Consider the following 15353-nt stretch of genomic DNA (forward strand, 5'->3'; position numbering starts at 1 on the left):
TGAAGACTTCATCATCAAGAACCAACTAAGATGGAGCAGTCATGTTGTTCGGATGGAAGACAAGCGTCTACCAAAGCAAACCTTCTACCAGTTTAAAGAAGGCAAACGTAAAAGAAGTGACAAAAGAAGAGATTCAAAGACGCCTTAAAAGCCAGCATGAAGAAATGTGAAATCGACATCGACAATTGGGACACCAATGCCAAGGACAGGAAACTCTGGCGAACCATCATCCAAAAAGGAACAGCGACCTCCGAAGCCAACAGATGCGCAGAATGAGAAGAAATGAGAAGTAAACGGAAAGCAACATCTGGAATTACCTGCCCTGAATGCCGAAGAACTTTCAAAGCCAGGATTGGACTCATAAGCCACCTGAGAGTTTGTAAAAACAACGGAATGTAGACCATCATCCTCGACCACAAGGGATGGCCACGACGACATAGAACAGTACAGCACAGGAACAGGCCCTTCGGGTCACAATATCTGTACCGAACATGATGCCAAGTTAAACTAATCTCCTCTGCCTGCACGTGATTTATATTGCTCTATTTCCTGCATATACATGTGCCTATCTAAAAGCCTCTTATTAGCCGTTGTGATATCTGCCTCCACCACCACTCCTGGCAGCACATTCCAAGCACTCACCAGCCTCTGTAAAAAAACCTGCTCGGTGCACCTCTCACCTTAAATATATGTTCTCTAGTATTTGACATTCCCACCCTGGGGAAAAGGTTCTGCCTTTTTAACCCTATCTATGCCTCTCATGATGTCATATACTTCTATCAGGTTACCCCTCAATCCCTGATGCTCCAGATAAAACAATTTAAGTTTGTTCACCTCTTCTTAGGACTAATGTTCTCTAATTCATTTGGGTGTTATATGTTTTTAAGAAGGAATTGATCGTGGTATTTTATGACATTTCATTATTAAATCAATGCTGGTTCTCAAAACAATCCAATTCCTCCACTTGAAGACACAAGGAACTGCATAGGCTGGAATCTTGAGTAAAATACAAAGTGCTGGGGTAACTCAGCAGGTCAGGCAGCATCTGTGGAGGGAATGGATAGACAATGCTTCAGGTCGGGACCCTTCCACACTCTGGAAACATTGACAAGGTTCTGAAGTTTCTGGCATTTTCTACTTTTAATTCAAATTTCATTTGTAATTTAATTTTTTTAAATAATTATTATTCACTCAGACTGAACTCAGGTTTATGTGCAACCTAAAAGGGTCATAAAGTTGTACAGCATGTAAACAGGTCCTTCGGCCCACCTTGTCCATGCCAACCAAGATGACATTCTTAGAATGGGCTATAGAATAGATGGGTTAGTTCTTAATTGATTATGATTGTAGATGGTGATTAATATGAATAATCATTATTATTTGTAATTATACAAATATAATCCACAGTAACACAGTATCGAAAAAAAAGACACAAAGTGATGAAGTAACTCAGTTGGTCAGCCAGCATCCCTGGAGACCGTGGATAGACGACATTTCGGGTCGGGATCCTTCTTCAGGAAAAAAGTCTGAAGAAGGGTCCAGACCCAAAATGTAATTTTTCTACGTTCTCCAGAGATGCTGCCTGATCCCTGAGTTACTCCGGCACTTTGTCTCTTTTTCTGTAAACCAGCACCTGCAGTTCCATATTTCAACACAGTAGCGATCATTTTATAACATAATATGCATGAAATTATACACATAATTAGCATGTTAAAAATTTTAGCAAGCTCATTCATATGCTCACAGGATTCCCATTATTGCACTGCAGAAAATCAGTAACTGTTCAATACAATCTGTTGTGAGAGCTCTCACAGTGACTGATTGTTTGCAATTTTGCTATCGTTATCTAAATGAACTACATACTTGCTGAAGGCTATTTTGCAGGTCAGAGCAGTCAGAATTTTTCAGTAACAGTGGGTGCATTGAACACAATAATTAAAAGGCAATCACTTCACGCGGCAGGAATGTCTCTCTGATGTTAAATAAGTCCGCTATATATTTAATTGCTTTTGAAGTAATGAAGCAAGCAAAATCTCAGATTATTTTTTCATCAACACTTTTTTATTAACTTAAAACCCATTCAGTTTCCTATCTTGTTGCTGAAAAAGCAGCCCCAAACAATGAAAAAAAGACACTAAGTGCTGGAGTAACTCAGCGAGCCAGGCAGCATCTCGGGAGAACATGGATAGGTGACATTTTGGGTCGGGATCCTTATTGAGACAGGACCAGAAACATCACCAATCCATGTTCTCCCAAGATGCTACCTGATCCACTGTTGCTCCAGCACTTTCTGTCTTTTTTTGTAAACCAGCATCTGCAGTTCCTTGTATCCACAACCCAAAATAATGGTTGATTGACTGAAAGATACAGCATGGAAACTGGCCCTTCAGCCTACCAAGCTCACACCGACCATCGATCACCCATTCATACTAGTTCCATGTTATCCCACTTTCACATCCACTCCTTACACAGTTGGGGCAATTTTACAGAGTCCAAATAACCCACAAAGCCGCATGTCTTTGGGATGCGAGAGGAAAGTGAGGAAAGTGAAGTATCCAGGGAACCTACGTGATCACATGCAAATGCCACATGGAAAGCAACTAAGGTTAGGATTGAACCTGGGTCTCTGGTGCTGTGAGGCAGCAACTCTACCACTGTGCCACCGTACTGCCCATTCTGATGCTGTAAGTACAATGCAATACAATACAATACAATATATCTTTATTGTCATTGTACAGGGGTACAACGAGATTGGGAATGTGCCTCCCATACAATACAATAATTTAATTAGCTAGTCAGTATTAATTTAAACAACCCAACGAAACAAATTGTAACAGTTTTAGAACAGAATAAAGTGCAAGTAGATCTGTGCCGGTTCACTGTGCGTTGTGACCATCCGGTTCATAGCAGCTATGGCCCTGGGGATGAAGCTGTTCCTGAGTCTGGAGGTGCGGGCGTAGAAGGCCTTGTATCGTCTGCCCGATGGAAGGAGTTCGGACAGACTGTTGCAGGGGTGTGAAGAGTCTTTGTGGATGCTGGTTGCCCATTCTTTCGTTCCTTTTGATGCGGTACATGCCTCTATCAGCATGAATGGTGCCAAAGTGGAAATAGTTGAAAGCTTCAAGTTCCTTGGTATTAATATTACCAACGATAATATTACCTACGATAATATTACCAGCGATAATGTGGATCGACCACATTGAAGCAACAGTCAAAGCGGCACACCAATGTCTCTACTTCCGGAGGAGACTGAGGAAATTTGGCTTGTTTCCAATGACTCTTACAAACTTAGAAGCAGATGCACCGTAGAAAGCATATTGTCAAGTTTCAACACAGCTTAGTTTGGGAACAGCTCTGCCCAAGACAGCAAGAAATTGCAGGGAGTTATCAACATAGCCCAGTTCATCACACAGACCAGACTTCCCACCATTGACTCCATCTACACTTCACACTGCCTTGGGAAAGCAGCCAACATAATCAAAGACTTGTCTCACCCTGGTCATTCTCTCTGCTCCCTGCTCCCATCGGGAAGAGGTTACAGAAGCTTGAAAGCGTGCACCACCAGACTCAGGTTTGTGCACTCTGTTATTGGGTTTCGAAACAGTCCTTCCAAAAGCTAGGGTACTGTCTGATTTACCTCTACCCCATTGTGAACATTGGACTTTGTCTCTGGAACTGATGCGCAACAATGCGAAGAACAATATTCTGCACTCTGTATCTTTTCCTTTGCTCAAACTTAATTGTATCTATGTATAGCATGATCTGATTTGATTAGATAGTATGCAAAACGAAGTTTTTCACTGTACCTCAGTACACGTGACAGTAATAAACAAACCAACCAGCGATCACATCACAGGGTTAATTATCTAAGTCGCTAGTGGGCAGCACTGCCACCTTGTGGTTGAAGAGTGAATGCAAACATTGCTACCTAAATCACCATGTTATGGAAACTTCAGCAAAATACAAAGTGCTGGAGGAACTCAGTGGGTCAGGCAGCATCTGTGATGCAAATGGACAGACAATGCTTCAGGTCTAGATCCTTCTTCAGACTGGTTAATATAAACTTTTCTTTTCTTCCATGGTTTCTGCCAGTTTAAATGTTTTTGGAATGAAAGAAAGAGCAAAATCTCAGATTAGGGTCATAGTCATGCGTGGAAACAGGCCCAACTTGCTCACACTAGAGCAGCCCAGTGGAGCAGTGGTAGAGTTGTTGCCTTACCCGGGTTCGATCCTGACTACGGGTGCTGGCTGTACAGAGTTTGTACATTCTCCCTGAGAGTGTGTCGGTTTTCTCCGGGTGCTCTGGTTTCCTCCCACACTCCAAAGACGTATAGGTTTGGAAGTTAATTGGCTTCTGTGAATTGTCCCTAGTGTGACGGATTATGTAATAGTGCTAATGTATGGGGATCGCTGGTCAGCACGGACTCAATGGCCAAAGGGCCTGTTTCCGCACTGTGTCTCTAAAGTAAAATCTAAAGCCAATAAACCTACAAAACCTGCGCGTCTTTGGAATGTGGGTGGAATGCTAGAGCACCAGGAGAACACCTACATGGTCACAGGGAGAACGTACAGACTCTGTACTGACAGCACCCATAGTCAGGATCAAACTCTTGCATATTGCATTTCGTACTGACCGGGGATTGTGCTGTCTGACCGGGTATGGTGATAGTCTTGCTGAGCTGTATGCAAAAAAAATAAATTAATTGCACCTTGGTACACTTGATAATAAAGAAACCATTGAACCATTCTCCAGAGATACTGCCTGACCCGCTGGGTTACATAGAAAAATAGATGCAGGAGTAGGTCATTTGGCCCTTCGAGCCAGCACTGCCATTCAATATGATCATAGCTGATCATCCAAAATCAGTACCCCTTTCCTGCTTTTTCCCCCATATCTCTTGATTCCTTTAACCCTAAGAGCTAAATCTAACTCAAATCTAAATCAAAGTACTCCAGTACTTTGTGTCCATCGTCGGTATAAACAAGCATTTGCAGTCCCTTCCTACACATGGAGTGTGTCGCAAAGTGCTGGAGTAACTCAGCGGGTCAGGCAGCATCTCTGGAGAACATGGATAGGCGAAGTTTCGGTCGGACCTTGTAGGAAGGAACTGCAGATGCTGGTTAATACACAAAAGGACACAAAGTGCTGGGGACAACTCAGCGGGTCAGGCAGCATCTCTGGAGAAAAAGCACGGGGTGACGTTTCGTGTGCGGAGCTGTCTTCAGACTGCTCCAGGGATGCATCCCCAGGGTGTTTGTGTGTGGCATTATTTGATGGCATTGCAAAACAAAGCAAAGCTTTTGGCTGAACCTTGGTGCACGTGACAATAATAAAGCTTGAAGGCTGAGGCTCGCGCCGGTCTCCATGGCAGCGGCGACACAGTCTAACAATGCGGTGAGGGGATACAGGCAGGGAGATGGATACATCACATTGATACATTCACCCAGGGATACAGTCACCCAGGGATACAGTGCAGGGCAGCCCAGCCCAGCACAGCCCAGCCCAGCCGGCACCACCACTTGCCCTGACCACACCCACACCCAGACCCACACCCAGACCAGGCTCGAACCGAGACTTCTCTCCCGCTACTCATTGCGTGTAAACTTCGCGGCGGCTCCTCTTGGCCCACCCGGGGTGTTTTATCGACCCCCTCCCTTCCTCTCCCTTCAGCACCGTCCCCGTGGTGTTCTCTCACGCCGCGGGCAAAGATGTACGACCGAGCCCCGCGGGACACCATCTTCGCCTCGGCGCTGGGCAGCACCGGGCCGGCCGTCGGGCCCGCCTCGTACAACGCCGGCCGCAGCAGGGTGCAATGTGGCTGCCAGGATGGAGGTGAGCGACACACAGTCACAGGCGGCGGTGTGCCGCCTTTCCCCGTCTTTCACAGTCTCTCTCTCTTACTCACTCACAATCTCTTCCTTACTCACACTCTCTCATACATTCCTGTACACACTTGTTCACATACTTACTCACTCTCAACCTCCCCACCCCCTCTCTTCTCTTGCAAACACACCAACCTGTCACCGTTGGGTCAGCCTAAATCAGTCTGAAGAATGGTCCCAACCCCAAACGTCGCCTGTCCATCTCTCCCTCCACAGATGCTGCCTGATCCTCTGAATTCCTCCAGCACTTTGTATTCTGGGGCAAGCCTAAAGTTAAAGAAACAAGAAACTGCAGACTTTTTATCCATGTTTTCCAGGGATGCTGCCTGACCCACTGAGAGTTACTCCAGTCTTTTTGTGTAAACCAACACCTGCAGTTCTCAGTTTCGATAAGAAACTGCAGCTACTGTTTTACAAAAAAAAAGTGTTTCCATTGTTAGGCTTGGTCCTTTGCTTCAAACATTAATCCAGTTGTGTATTACTTTGTTTTGTTTATTGTGTATGAAACCCGTTTCTTCTTCCTGACAACAATGTTATATTGAGACAGAAGTTACTTACCAACTAAGTACAAACAGTAATAATTTAAACAAAACACAAAGTGCTGGAGTAACTCAGCGGGTCAGGCAGCATCTCTGGAGAACTTGGACTGGTGATGTTTTGGGTTGACACCCTTCTTCAGACCAATGAGGGGGTTTAGAGAGCAGGAAGGGAGGAGGGGGCAGGACGAAACCTGCTGAGTGATAGGTGGATACAGGTGAGGGGGGATTTGATTGGTAGATGGTTGGGCAAAGGTAAAAGGGGTGAGTTAAGGGCAGAAGATGTGTGAATTGTGGAGCCAGTGGAAGGAATGTAGGTGACGAATTGAAAGTGGGTATTTTATTTTGGGGATGCGTATTACAATGGACAGGGGCCTGAGGTGGGTGGAGTTTTCAGGACGTGGGTGGGGTTGTGGCTGGATGTAAGAGGGGTGTAACGAGTATGCTCTGGGCCCAAAACGTCGCTTGTCCATTGCTTCCACAGATGCTGCCTGACCCACTGAGTTACTCCAGTACTCAGGATTTTGCTCAAGATTCCAGCATCTTCAGTTCCTGGTATCTTAACTTTGGCTGGGGTTTGAGATAGGATAGTGCCTATTTGGAGTGAGTTGCCAGACAAAACTGTAGAAATGGGTACAATTGTGACGTTTAAAGGACATTTATGCAGGTACATGGATAGTAAAGGTTTAGAGTGATAAGGGCCAAATGCAGGCAAATAGGATCAGCTGTTAAAAAACGTCAGCTTATTCATTTATTCAAATTTATTCAAATTCTCAGTCATTGGTTTAAGTGTAGGTTTATTATTGCATAAATGTTGTGGGAAGGAACTATTGGTGGGAATTCTGCATAAGAGTCTGACGAAGGGTTCCAGCCAGAAGCACCATCTGTCCTTTTTGCACCAAAAGCGTTTAATTGTCATATGCAGGGGAACAATGACAATCAATGATTCTTTATTGTTACATGTACATAGGTACAGTGAAATTCTATTTTTTGCAAGCAGTAAAGTATTGCCTTTACTAAGTACCATCCCCAATTAGTACAAAGCGCATAGAAATAGTCGACTGAGACCGCACGCAAGAGTTGCCAGGTTTTGGCAAAATTCTTACTCGCTGCAGTTTTACAGCCACATTAAAAACAATAACATGACAAATACATACAATAATGCAATAGATTATCAGTGATGAAAAACATAAAATGCTGGAGTAACTCAGTGGATTAGGCAGCATCCCTGGAGAACATGGATAGGCGACGTGGACCTGACCTGAAACGTCACTTATCCATGTTCTCTGGGGATGCTACCTGACCTCTGTTACTCCAGCACTTTGTGTCTTTCCTTGGTAAACCATCTTGTGCAGTTACTTGTTTCTAAATTATCAGTAGTACTAGTTAACCTGACCATAATGCAAACCAAAGTAAGTAGTGCAATCTTGGGGCGGCACGGTAGTGCAGCAGTAGAGTTGCTGCGTTACAGTGCTTTCAGCGCCAGAGACCCGGGATTCGATCCAGACTATGGGTGCTGTCTGTACAGAGTTTGTACGTTCTCCCCGTGACCACGTGGGTTTACTCCGAGATCTTTGATTTTCTCCAACACTCCAAAGACGAAAAAGATTTGTAGGTTAATTGGCTTTGTAAAAATGTAAATTTGCCCTTGTGTGTAGGATAGTGGTAATATGTGGGGATCGCTAGTTGGCGCGGACTCTAAACTAAACTAAACTAAACTGACTTATATAAAGTCTCCAATAGTTCGGTCCTGAGGTAGGGTTATGATTAATGTTGTGTAGTGTGGTTGTTGGATAAATTACAGATAATAATGTCAAAGTGTATACGAGGGAGATCAATCGTCTGATTGAATGGTGCTGGAGCAGCAACCTTGCTCATCGTCAGTAAGACCAAGGAACCGATTGTTGATGTTCGAAGAGGAAGGCCAAACACCCATAAACCTGTCTTCATTGACGGTTCGGAATTTCAAGTTCCTGGGCCTGAATATCTCTGAAAATTTGTCCTGGACCCAGCACGTTGGTGCAATCATAAAGAAAGCCCATCAGTGCTTTTAGTTATTTAAAAGATTGAGGAGATTTGGTATGTTGACAAGTACTGTCTTGAACCTCTGCAGGTGTACAGGAGAGAGATATTGGTTTGGCAACTCGAACGCCCAGGAACGAAGGAGATTATAAAATGTGATGGACAGTGCCCGGTCCATCACGGTTACTGACCTCCACCTTTGAAAGGATCTACAGGAGGCGTTGCCTCAATAGGGCAGCCAGCATTATCAAGGACCCACACCACCCTGCCCATTTCATTTTTGCCACAGGGAGGAAGGTACAAGAGTCTGAAAGCTGTAACATCCAGGTTCAGGAGCAGCTTCATCCCAACAACCATCAGGCTATTAAACACTATAAACTCCAACTACTTTGAACTATGAACTGGCCTGGTTGCTCTAGGGACTTGGGGCTTTGTTTTGTTTTATAATATATTGGGTTTTTTATTCATTCAACTCTTTTTTATTCTATAATCTATTCAGTTTGACTGTGTTTGGAAACCTGTTGTGCTGCTGCCGTGAATAAGAATTTCTTTGTTCAGTTTCGGTATATGACAATAAAACACTCTTGACTCTTGACTTCACTCTATGAATTCCCTTTGGTTGCACTATGGACTTTGTATTTTTTTCCACTCATTATACAGTTGTTAATTTATTGATTTTTTGATGATATTTATCTCTCATTGGTTTTACAGATATGTTACGCTGCCGCAAGTAAGAATTTCATTGTTCCAATGTCGGTACATATGACAATAAACACTTGACACTTTCAGCATCTGCAGTCTCATGTCTCCTGGCACTCCACCTGCTGGATAAACTGGTATTGCTGCATTCCCACAGGAGGTGTCGAAGCAAGATGCTGGTTTATAAAATAAAGACACAAATTGCTGGAAAAAACTCAACGGGTCAGGCAGCATCTCTGGAGAATATGGATAGGTGATGTTTGGGCTGGAATCCTTCTTCAGACTGATTGTAGGAGGGGAGAAAGAAAGCTGGAAGAGAGGAAAGGCAGGACAGAGTGACAAAGCTTTGTTACCTGCCAGGATTTGTCCTGCCCTCCTCTTTTCCAGCTTTCTAAACTATCCCCCCTCCCACAGTCTGAAAAACGATCCCGACTCAAAACGTCACCTCTCCACGGATGTTGTCTGACCCACTGAGTTATACCAGCACTTTGTGTCTTTTTCTCCCTCAAAAGGGTTTTCATTGAAATTCCTCTCCAGTCTACCATCTGAGTTATGCACTGTCTCTGAATTCCTGGGTAGTTAAGTGTACTGACAAGGGATTAAGTTCTTGGCATGCAGAGGAGCTGTTCCCAATTCCAAAGATGTGCAGGTTGGTAGGTTAATTGGCTACTGTAAATTGTCCCTAGTGTGTAGGATAGAACTAGTGTACGTGTATTGGTCAGCATGGACTTGGAGGGCCTGTTTCCACGCTGTATGTCTAAAACTAACCAGCAAAGTAATTAAGGGTGAACCAGTTGGTCTTGTGCTTTTGGACCTTTGGAAGGCCTTTGATAAATTACCACACAAGAGGTTATTAAAGTAAAGTAACTAGCCTTGTGAATAATATACTGGTCTGTACTGAGTATTTGTCAAAAGACACAGTGTAGTTTATCGACGGGATGCGGGGGAAATCATTGATGGGATCAAGTCCACATCTGTGATGTGGAGAAAGGGACAAAGCATTGGCAGCTAGAATTCAACAGACATAGCTCCCTGCAGGAATGTTGAATTCCAAATTTACCCTTAAAGATAAGGACTCTTCGAGGTATGTCCACTTTGAAGAAGTTCTCCTCCTCTCTTCGACGAGAGTTCAGTAACATGCTCTCTCGCTGCTCCCCCTCTGTGATTTCTCCTGCCCTCCTACTCTCTCCTCTGTCCCTCCCTTCCCCTCCTCCTTCCCAGATCTCCCTCTATCTTCCTGTCTCCACCTATATCCTTCCTTTGTCCCACCCCCGACATCAGTCTGAAGAAGGGTCTCGACCCGAAACGTCACCCATTCCTTCTCTCCCGAGATGCTGCCTGACCTGCTGAGTTACTCCAGCATTTTGTGAATAAATCGATTTGTACCAGCATCTGCAGTTATTTTCTTATAAGATGTTGTATGTTCTGTTCATTTACGTGAACACATCCCACCACTGTAGGCATGTCCCCAACAACTCTCACCAACTTCTACAGATGTCCCGTAAAAAACATTGTGTCAGGATGCATGGTTTAGGAACAGCTCCATCCAAGACCGCAAGAAATTGCAAAGTGTTGTGGACATAGCCCAGACCTACGCGCAAACCAACCTTTCTTCCATTGACTGGGCGGCATGGTGGTGCAACGGTAGAGTTGCTGCCTTACAACGCCAGAGACCCGGGCTTGATCTTAATTATGGGTGCTCGTCTGTATGGAGTTTGTACGTTCTCCCGTGACCTATGTGGGTTTTCTCTGGGATCTCTGATTTCCTCCCACACTCCGATGATGTACAAATTTGTAGGTTAATTAGCTTTTGTGAAATTGTAAATCGTCCCTAGTGTGTAGGAGAGTGCTAGTGTACGGGGATTGCTGGTCAGCGCGGAAGGGCCTGTTTTCATGCTGTATCTCTAAAGTCCAAAATAAAGCCCATGCAGACAGCATCCAAGGTCAGGATCGAACCCTGGTCTCTGACACTGTAAGGCAGCAACTCTACCGCTGCGCCACTGTGCTGCTCTTTGTTTGATGTTTTTGCGAATCTTAAGCAGGAAGGCTTGCAGCATTATGAAAAACATGGATCCCAAAGTAGCTTGTTTACAGGGTAAGAAAAGAATGACCAAGGTTGTTTTCTTTCATTGCAGATGGATATGCTCCCTTTTTGTCTTTGACAAACCGCGAATCTGTGTTGGTTACTCCGGGAACTCTCCTGGCACCAGGTCCACAGCACTATGACATTAACCCCATGCAGGTAGGATAAAGTCACTGCCAGTCTGTGCAGCAAAGATAAGCCTGCCTCATAACTTCCAACTTCTTCCAAGTATTTCCAAGCAAATGCACAACAACTCCTGCCCTTGTTACGCCAGACTGCAGAGAAGATTTATGAGGATGTTACCAGGATATGAGGGGCTGAGCTGTAGGGAAAGGTTGGGCAGGCTGGGACTCTATTCCTTAGAGTGCAGGAGAATGATGGGTGATCTTACAGAGGGAGACCCTTCTTCAGCCTGAAGAAGGGTCTTGACCCAAAACGTCGCCCATTCCTTCTCTCCTGAGATGCTGCCTGACCTGCTGAGTTACTCCAGCATTTTGTTAATAAATACCTGGTGATCTTACAGACATGTATAAGACGTACACTCCAAAGACGTACAGGTATGTAGGTTAATTGGCTGGGTAAATGTAAAAATTGTCTTTAGTGGGTGTAGGATAGTGTTAATGTGCGGGGATCGCTGGGTGGCACGGACTTGGAGGGCCGAAAAGGCCTGTTTCCGGCTGTATATATATGATATGATATGATATGATAATGAGGGGAATAGAAAGGGTAGATGCAGAGTTTTTTACTCAGAGTAGTGGAATCAAGAACCAGAGGACATAGATTTAAAGTGAGAGCAAAAAGATTTAATAGGAATCTGAGGGGCAACATTTTCACACAGTGAGTGGTGGGTATAGGAAACAGTCTGCCAGATGAGGTAGTTGAGGTAGGTACTATAACAACATTTAAAATATATTTGGACAGTTACAAGGATAGGAAAAGTTTAGAGTGTTATATGCCAAACATGGGCAGGTGGGACTAGTGTAAAAAAGGCATCTTGGTCAGAGTGGGCAAGTTCGCTGAAGGCCCTTTTTCCACGCCGTATGACTCAATGACAGACTTATGACCTCTTTGTGTATGTTAGATAGAGTTCCTAAATGCATGCCATGTATATATTTGGTCATTAAACTCAATAATTTGATTCAATACTGAAATGCAGTTTCTGCATTAAAAAAATATTGAAATGTTGTTGCATTTTAATAACATAACTGTCCATGGATTATTAATGTTGAACATTTCTCTGAAAATAATCACCAAGATTATAAAGAATTGTAAATTGCATAGTTCAATGATAAATTTTAATTGCTTGTTTATCAGTGTATTTTATGTGGAAATGTTCAAGGATCTAGTTATCTTCAAGATTTTATTTAATTAGAATAATATTATTCATATCCATCAACACTCTAGGTGATTTTTGTACCACAACTCATCAGTTTGAGTTCATCTCATTAAGTTATGATGATGAATGAAAGAGGTTTTTGTAAATGTGAGACCGGCCTTGGTACGTGACCCTGAACACTGCTGGGATTGGCCTTAAATATCAGCTAATTAAAGAACAAAATCGGTCTGAAGAATGATCCTGATCAAAAACATCGCCTGCCCTTACTCTCTATAGATGCTGCCTGACCGCTGAGTTCCTTCAGCACTTTGTGTTTTCCTCAAGATTCCAGCATCTGCAGTTCCTTGTGTCTATGGATAGAAATCTGATACACCAATCTGGACAGACTTGCATGTGAAGACCCTTAGATACAGACTCGTTTAGAACAGAAGCAGGCCTTTCTGACCATTAACTATTCATCTACACTAACGTACATACAAGGGACTGCGGATGCTAGTTTACCCCCTCTACATCTCTTCTAGCTTTCTCTCCGCTACCACAATCAGTCTGTCAACACGAAACGTCAGCTATCTATGTTCTCCAGGGATGCGGCCTGATGAGCTGAATTACTTTAGCATTTTGTGTATTTCTTTTGATCCCCACTAACCCCATTTTGCAGCACTTTGACCATGGCCTACGATGACTTGGCTATTCAAGTACTCATCCAGATAATTATAATTGTTGCTTTTTGAGTAATTCACTTGACCAATAAGTACGTTCTGACTAGTGCTGTGCCTGGCTCATTTGAAAAAAAGGAAATGAAAGTAGAAAAAGCTGGAAACACTGGCACCAAAGCCAGGTGACTGCGTGATGTTCCCAAAAGTGGATCATTCATCACAATTGCCCCACTCTTTTAAATCGTTATTTCAACAGCAGCATTTCTTACTCTGACTATGCTCACTAAACATTAGTCCCTTTATCCTCTGCCTGTACACTTTGGATGGCTTCAATGTAATCATGTATAGTCTTTCCGCTTACTGGATAGTACGCAATAATTATTTTTTCATTGTCGCTTGGTACATGTGACACTAATAAACTAAATTAAATGAGCTAAACTAAACCTATGTCCGCAGGTTTTTGAGTCCCCTACTCTGAGAGAATTTCCTAGATTTATTCCTCTCATGATCTTATACACCTCCATAAGATCACCCCATATCTTTCAAGGAGGAAATGTCAAAGACACATTATTCCCTTAGCCTGTATCTGCACACTGTGGATGGCTTGATTGTCATTTCATTTCATTTCATTTTATTTTATTTCGAACATGTTAAAAGACATCAATTAAAAAACAAAATAAACAAAAAAACAGAAGAAATACAAAGAATTTCATCCATTACTTAACATGTGCGAAAAGGAGTAGGAAGAAGTGTGAACTTATTGTAATCATTTATAGTCTTTCTGGTGATTAGCTAGCACGCAACAAAAAAGCTTTTCACTGTACCTCGGTACACGTGGCAATAATAAACTAAACTATACTGTATATGTGGGCAGAGAAACAATACATCAGGTTTCCTGGATCCCTTTGATGAATCTGGAAAAATGAGAAACTGTGTTAATTTTAAGTTGCAGAGATGGATGGTTAGGGCAAAGGGAATACCTTGGATAGGGTGAGACCAGGGACCCCTCAGTAACGACTAGAGCTAATGAGAACAGATAGAGAGAGAGAGAGAGAGAGAGAGAACAAAGGGACATGTCAAAGCTGTGATTTGCAGGTTAGAGTTGCATTCCCAGACCAAAAGCCAAATGGCCAGCAGAACAGGCAGTGTTTGTGGAGAGAGAAACTGAGTTAATAGTGCACATCGTGAACATAGAACATAGAACAGTACAGCACAGGGACAGGTCATTTGGCTCACAACAATTGGGCTGAAGATGATACAATAGACCATAGGTGCAGGAGGAGGCCATTCAGCCCTTTGAGCCAGCACCGCCATTCAATGTGATCATGGCTGATCATTCTCAATCAGTACCTCGTTCCTGCCTTCTCCCCATACCCCCTGACTCCGCTATCCTTAAGAGCTCTATCTAGCCCTCTCTTGAATGTAAGTTAAACTAATCTCCTCTGCCTGCACGTGATTCATATCTCTGCATTCCCTACATATGTGCCTATCTAAAAGCCTTTTAAACACCACTATGGCATCTGCCTCCATCACCATCCCTGGCAATGTGTTCTAGGCACCCACTATTCTCTGTGCAAAAAAAAATTACCTTGGACATCTCCTTTAAACTTTGCACCTCTCACCTTAAAGTTATGCCCTCTATTTCCAACAAACACCCAGTGGGAAATGGTTCTGACTGTGTGTCCTATCTTTGTCTTTTAATAAGTTTATCTATCCTACTTCTACTTCTGATGCGGCAGGAAAAACAAATCAAGTATGTCCAACCTCTCCTAATAGCTAATACCATCTACTCCAAGTAGGTCAACCTCTTCTGCACCCTCTCCAAAGCCTCCACATCCTACCTGTAATGGGGCGACCAGAACTGCACACAATAAATCTGTTGCAAAGCGCTGATGAAAGCCATTATACAATGGGTATTTTTCACAGTTCAAACGAGGAGGAGCTCATCCTGCGATGCACACAAAACATTTCCAGAATTTTTTGCAGGATTTATATGCCTTTCAATTCTACGCCTCTTCAAAACCATGCACCCTCAGAATGAGAAGCATAAAACAAATAACGGGTTTTAAAACATGACATTGAGCAGGGTAATGGCCTCATTTAGCAATTTATCTGCATTTTAAATTTTTTATAGTTTT

The 15353-nt window shown here is 43.3% G+C and overlaps 1 protein-coding gene across 1 annotated transcript in view; it reads left to right on the forward strand.

Annotated features, from left to right (window-relative positions):
* The first annotated feature begins 5558 nt into the window (after positions 1–5558).
* stpg2 (sperm-tail PG-rich repeat containing 2) overlaps positions 5559–15353 on the forward strand; it is a 279995-nt gene continuing 270200 nt past the window's right edge. Inside the window, exons 1-2 of the mRNA XM_078411518.1 lie at positions 5559–5833; positions 11276–11382. Coding sequence (XP_078267644.1) covers positions 5710–5833; positions 11276–11382 — 231 coding nt within the window. The 5' untranslated portion in view covers positions 5559–5709. The remainder of the gene's footprint in view (positions 5834–11275; positions 11383–15353) is intronic.

The sequence above is a fragment of the Rhinoraja longicauda genome, chromosome 1 (assembly GCF_053455715.1).
Source record: "Rhinoraja longicauda isolate Sanriku21f chromosome 1, sRhiLon1.1, whole genome shotgun sequence".
NCBI classification, from domain to species: domain Eukaryota; kingdom Metazoa; phylum Chordata; class Chondrichthyes; order Rajiformes; family Arhynchobatidae; genus Rhinoraja; species Rhinoraja longicauda.